Raw genomic sequence first — 6,000 nt, forward strand, 5'->3', positions numbered from 1 at the left:
CCTGGATCTCTCATTTGCATGAGTGTCATAGCCATTAGACCAACAGGGCATGATTTTATATATATGAAAAACTTTACATGTGCATCTTATATATGCTCACAGTCTTTTTACTAAAAAATATGGCACCTAGTTTGGTATATTTAGCACGAGGGTGCCGATAAGCCGCATACGCCGTAAAAAGTGCGTTTTCGGACGAGTTCGGCTTTTTGAAAAAGGTCAGGTATTTGCCCGAGAAAACCCGCATAGTCCCGAACAATGCCCGAAAAAAAAAAGATTCACCACAAATGACTCTCGAAGAATTATTTAAAAAAGTATAAAAATTAAAATAAACTATGTGATAGCGAAGTTCTTAAAAGAACTGTTTTTTATGATTTGTGATAAGATAAGGCCGACAACCGTCAATTTAATTCGAAAAGTCGCCCGAACTCGCCCATATATATGCGGGCGTTTGCGGCTTATCGGCAGCCTCTTTATTTAGCTAGAAAATCTGAGCCACTAAATTATGTTTTATGCTTTAGTTAGGGAGCTTTTTAGAGGTGTGAATGACCTAAAAGTGAAAAATAGTGATAGCTCTACATAACCTTCCATTTTCACTATATTTTTCAAAATAAATACTATGGACAAGGTTGCAAAAAACACATTATGGAGGTTGCATTTATTCTTTTATTTATAAAAAAAGTCCAGGCTCTTCTGCTAAAAAGAATATATGTCTATACCAATGTTCTTTTGCTGATTTGGCTAAACTTTTGGTTCTTAGTTTTTTGTCTAAAATTGTTAGAACCAACATATTTTGTGGATAATTGTAGATATTTGATGGTACTTTCCTAATCAGAGCATAATTAACTCATTGTGCAGTATGTGTATGACTAGAAAATATGTCTTAAGGATCATTTAAATCTAGCTACATAGCTAATTTTATGCCGATCAAGTAGCCAGTTTTATGTCAGATAAGTAGCTAGTGAGAAAAACAGTTTTGTGCTGGTTAACTACCTAGTTTATGCTGCTAGCTAGCCAATTTGGTAGTGTTATACCAGCTTATTTTGCCACATATGTTGGTAGTTATTTGCTAGTTAGGTGTGGGTGAGAAGAGGTTCATTACATGTAAAAAATAGTGATATACTAGCTAGCTATTTATACTTCCCTCTTTCGTTTTCTTGAAAATATCAGTTCGTCCCCATTTTCCGCTTGGCACCATCTTTAAAAAACAACAAACACTCCATCGCTTTGCTCCTTGATAAACACGTTGTCTCGCTTACTATAAACTGTACTAAAGAATGACCACATTAAATTGCTGGATTACTGTGATTTTTTGTTTGAATTTTTATAATTCGGATGTATAGAGACGAAATCGCATAGAAATGCTATATACTCTCCATCGTACTTCTTTTCCCTTATATTTGGCTTATATAATGAGGAAATAGGCTCCGCTACGCTCCGTGCGCTGGCGCGCACTCCGCTACTCTCCGCAACTAGTATAGAAAGTGTTGCGGAGCGTGGGACTGAGTCCCCTAGGTTCGCAAGCGAAAAATTTTAGATGCCCCTTTCGGTTGAATTGTATAACGAATCGTATAAAAAACAAAGTTCCCACGTGCTCCATGGTAATCAATCAAACTGTTTCATCTTCGCCTTGATGAAACATTTCCTGGGGTTTCCGCATTAGCAGTACCATAGTGTGTTCCGGACGCAATATTACTTGCACCAGGGACATATTTTCTTTAGAACCTGATGTATCGAAAATGCTAAAAAAGGTTAAACGGAACAAGAATGGTGTTCGGGTCAAGTTACAAAAACGGAAAATATTTCTTTATCGTGAAATTATTTTCTGGTTTAAAAAATTATGAGATTTCCCGAACAGGAAATTTTTTCATTTTTCTGAAATTTGTTCTGATTGAACCCAAAAAATGAATTATATATATATATATATTTGAAGATTTTCAGTAGGCGTTGATGATTGCATGAGAACCGCTTGTCAGAATTTAAAACGCCTCAGTAATAACAAATGTATATACATGTTGAAAAAGTTTCCCCGATACATATTTATTGAAATAATTTCCGTTTCTGTAACTTGAGCCGCAATGGTGTAAGCTCGAGCTAGCTAACTCTTCTTAAAGTAGTTAGCTATCTATAGCTATATATGCTATCTAAGTTTTAATATTATCCCAGCTAAGTCGGCAGTTTTATACTAGCTAGCTTTAGGTGTGAGTGAGGCTAGAAAGGGGCTCATTACATGTAAAAAACAGTGATATACTAGCTAACATACCCTTTCTTCGTTTTCTTGAAAATCCCCTTCCGTCCATTACGTCCAACTGTTCCGTACGAAATTGACCCGTTGTACGAGGTTGGTCACTTTTCGCGCTTGTACGAAGATGGGCAATTTTGTACGAAAATGGGCATTACAATTGCTGTACAAAAATTAGGCAACGAATAATTTGGTTTAGAAATGAATATCTAAACATTGTTAATTACATTCAGTAAACATGATAATATCTTAAATATTCTCTGAACGTTAATTTTTGACAATTATCTGATGATTGTACCAACTTCGTACAACTTAAATAACTGTGTACGAGGTTGGGCCTACTTCACTTCTTCTACTTAACTTGAATTTTTTTGATCCATACCAACTTCGTACAACTTAAATAACTGTGTACGAGATTGGGCCAACGTCAGTTTTTCTACTTAAGTTGAATTTTTTTTTAACCATACCAACTTCGTACAACTTAAATAACTGTATACGAGGTTGGGCCTACTTCACTTCTTCTACTTAACTTGAATTTTTTTAACCATACCAACTTCGTACAACTTAAAACACCAAGAAACTGATGAAGACTACTATATATTATAATTTATGGTCTTTACATCGCTTTTTTTATTTACTCTATCAATAATTTCCACCAACAAAAACTGAATGCGGTTTAACGATAATCTCCCTATATCGAATTCGCACGGGTACTTCATCCGAATGTAATTGGTGATGACTCCAGTTGGCTCTGCAATGTTCGAATGACGCATCAGTTTTTGATAAAATTGAGGATGTTTTGTCGCCAGTATTTCGTTATAAAATGCTTGATACTTGCTACCAGAACGTTTAATCAGAAGTAGTGAATTTACTTCAGGCAGCTTCGATTGTTGTACCAGGTAGTCCAGGGTACCGTTTTTGTATAATAATGGCAAAAACTCTCTCCTCCATTGCCTCTCCCTTTCTTCTTCGTCTTCCACTTCTTTCTCTATTAAAGGAAAGTAATCATTGTATAACTACCTCATTATTATTATGAAATTGTTTGCGATCAGGCTTATAATTAATTTTTAAATGCCTGCTTCTCTTTGTTGTTGACGCTGCTGGAAATCTGGAATATAAGTTAAAAAAAGAAAACTCATAGTACATGTTAATTATACAATTTTGTGTAGCAACTCAGGGAAGCTTTACTGACCTTTTTTTGCAATATGTAAACATAGATCCCAAAACCAGTCCCCTAAGGGTTTTACAGCCAATTTGGAGCATTTAAAATGACGCCAGACAAGACAGCGATCGCATGCAATTGATCTTCCTTTTCCAATTTTTCGTCTGCAATGACTGCATTTCCACAAAGGCGCATGTTTTTTCTCCTGTATCGTTGCTGCCATTTTGTTGTATGCTTTTTTGGAGCAGAAATCCCTAACTAGCGTTATATCAACCAACTCATCCACCACAGTTTCTGGCACCTTAAAAAAGATTACGCGGTTAAAGGATATATCAATATAGGTCTCATTCTATAAATGTTCAGAAGGCCTCTTTCAAAGTTAAAAAACATCCAAACCGAACTTAAGATATTTTTTGGCCTCGATAATACCTATTTCCTTGATTTGTGGAAAACCGAATGTGTAATTGTTCGGGAATGGTAGCCATGTCTATTGGGTCAATATCGCCTGCAACATCAACAACTAATAGTTGAGGAAGCTTTTTAAAAAATCGGGCCTTGTATATTCTGTTTCATTACAATATCTGTTCTTTATCCTATGGAAACAATAACATAGTTAAAAAATTAATAACTTTTACCATCGAATACGAACATATTGGCGTACTATACCCTGTTGTTATGTTTTCGTCGACGAAAGAAAATTCGTCAGAAATGTTCTGATTTACTTTCTTTCCACAAACTGACGTTGTTGCTTCAAGAAACCACTTTTGGACATCATGGACAAAGGAACTTTTCACCGTTGCCGAAGGAAATGTGTCGAAGCAGGCTCTCGATTGTTTCATGCCACAATGCGGACTGTTGCAAGCTGACTCCACAATATGTTCCATGAATGGCGCAACGAAGTTTTTTATCATACATTCGTATTCTGCTCCAAAAAATGACAAGCATTGGTTGGTTGGTGTTATTCTTCGATAAATAGCAGTATGAAGTTTAGCAGCTTCATAAGCACCGTTTTGTGAAAAGCTTTATATAAGCACCAACAGCGTCTCTAGTAACGTTATCATAGGTGCGTGCTATCTAAAATTGTTAGCAATTAAAAATCAGTGACACACCCATATTCCTTGGACTCTTACTTTCAAACGAGGTTTGTTCGAAGAATCTAATACCTTTTCAAACGTTTTATGAACCCCTTGGTGACCAACTTCTTGGCGGTGTACTCTATTGATAATGTCAAACATCTGTCGGTCTGTTGCTACGCGACGATATTTTCCCAGAGGAGAATCGCCCTAAAATACCGTAAAATTATTTGAGTTGGCAATTTTATAAACTTCTTTCTTAAGAACTTAAGCTCATAAGAACATCTAGACCGAAGCTATCCAAAAATTGAGAACACCATATGACCATGCCGAGCCTGAAACAAAATTTCTTAAAAGTAGAAATGTTTATAAAAAAAATAATTGTGACTTTAGTTTTTCCAAAATTAGATATATATAAAAATGTTCTTACATCGGGAAATGGAGAGCACAAAACATCCGATAAACCAAGTGTAGGATAACTCATCACTTGGAATTTTTTTCTTCGCAATTTTCTTTTCATAGCACGTGGAACGTTGTCTATTCTTCCACATAGAAAATCTACCATTGTTTTATAAGTCTGTTCGGGCATTATTACGGAATTCCGTTTAGTCCTTTCAACTTCCAACCATTCCTGAAATTTTTCTTCCATGTATCACTTTTCAGTCATTGTGCTGAACATAAAAACACGCGTTAAAAGTTTCAATGTAAATTTAAAATGTGCGTTCGAAAAAGCACTCGAAAAGGATTCGAAATTTACCTACCTTTTCCTTTATCGAAATAACTTAAAAGGTTAGAAAAAATAATATTGAAATTTTTTGTGTTCTTCTCCGTTCTCACTTAATTATTAACAAAACTATGTTTACAAAAACAGTTTCGTACAAGCCACGCAAAGGCACTGGGGACAAGGGTGATTTACAGGTTTTTCGAACGAAAATTCAATATAGCATTAGAATTCAAAGGTCACTACCATAAAAACCATGGAAAGGTTAATAAAAGAAGTCAATAACAATATCATACCTGATATAACCTTATTTGAATCAAAGAGATCAAATTTATACTTACGAGCACTAGTACCATTTTTCAAAAACATCATTGTTTATTCTCTGTTAATATAAAACAAAGTATAAATATATATATACATATTAGTATTTTCCAAAGAGGCATCCAATGTCTTTTTTTTGCAAAAGACTTAAAAGAAAAGAAGATATTTCAAAAAAGTTATTATTTTTCATTTTTTGACGATATTCGCCGCTGTACGAAGATGGTCAGTTTTGTACGAGGATAGTCACTCTCAGCGCTACGGCAAAAAAGCCCAACTTCGTACAATGAATGACATCGTACGGAACACAACAAGCCAATATGGCTACAACGAGCAATTTTCATTTTAAGCGCTATGTATGTGAGACAATGTCACGTGATATTAGTGAGAGTGACCGTGGCTAAGACCGTATGCCAAACTGATCTCAACTGGAAACGGCATGGTCTCGACGAACCAGATTTTCACGGAAGAAATGACCATAAAAAAT

The 6,000-nt window shown here is 35.3% G+C and overlaps 1 protein-coding gene across 4 annotated transcripts; it reads right to left on the reverse strand.

The window, feature by feature from the left end:
* Window positions 1–2,820: 2,820 nt before the first annotated feature.
* Window positions 2,821–5,605, reverse strand: LOC130648109 (uncharacterized). Of its 4 annotated transcripts, none has more exons than XR_008982920.1 (4): window positions 4,905–5,605; window positions 4,565–4,684; window positions 4,068–4,475; window positions 2,821–3,994 (listed from the first exon to the last, which is right to left on the reverse strand). XR_008982920.1 is itself a non-coding variant. In XM_057454133.1 (3 exons), the coding sequence occupies exons 1-3, from the start codon at window positions 5,121–5,123 to the stop codon at window positions 4,398–4,400; spliced, it is 417 nt and encodes a 138-aa protein (XP_057310116.1). In that variant the 5' UTR covers window positions 5,124–5,605; the 3' UTR covers window positions 2,821–4,397. The 4 variants fall into 4 exon arrangements, 1 of the variants encoding a protein (XP_057310116.1); XR_008982919.1 differs by having other exon boundaries at window positions 2,821–3,702; window positions 3,831–4,475; XR_008982918.1 differs by having other exon boundaries at window positions 2,821–3,347; window positions 3,432–4,475.
* Window positions 5,606–6,000: the final 395 nt, after the last annotated feature.

This window comes from Hydractinia symbiolongicarpus, chromosome 6 (genome assembly GCF_029227915.1).
Source record: "Hydractinia symbiolongicarpus strain clone_291-10 chromosome 6, HSymV2.1, whole genome shotgun sequence".
Classification (NCBI taxonomy): domain Eukaryota; kingdom Metazoa; phylum Cnidaria; class Hydrozoa; order Anthoathecata; family Hydractiniidae; genus Hydractinia; species Hydractinia symbiolongicarpus.

Bases quoted from the DNA above. Each gene is read 5' to 3' on its own strand.
- LOC130648109 (XM_057454133.1), bottom strand. From the start codon at position 5,123: ATGGAAGAAAAATTTCAGGAATGGTTGGAAGTTGAAAGGACTAAACGG. The intron at 4,685-4,904 runs GTAAGAACATTT...ACGGTATTTTAG, and splicing joins TGTGCTCTCCATTTCCCGAT to GGCGATTCTCCTCTGGGAAA. The intron at 4,476-4,564 runs GTATTAGATTCT...TAACAATTTTAG, and splicing joins TTCATAAAACGTTTGAAAAG to ATAGCACGCACCTATGATAA.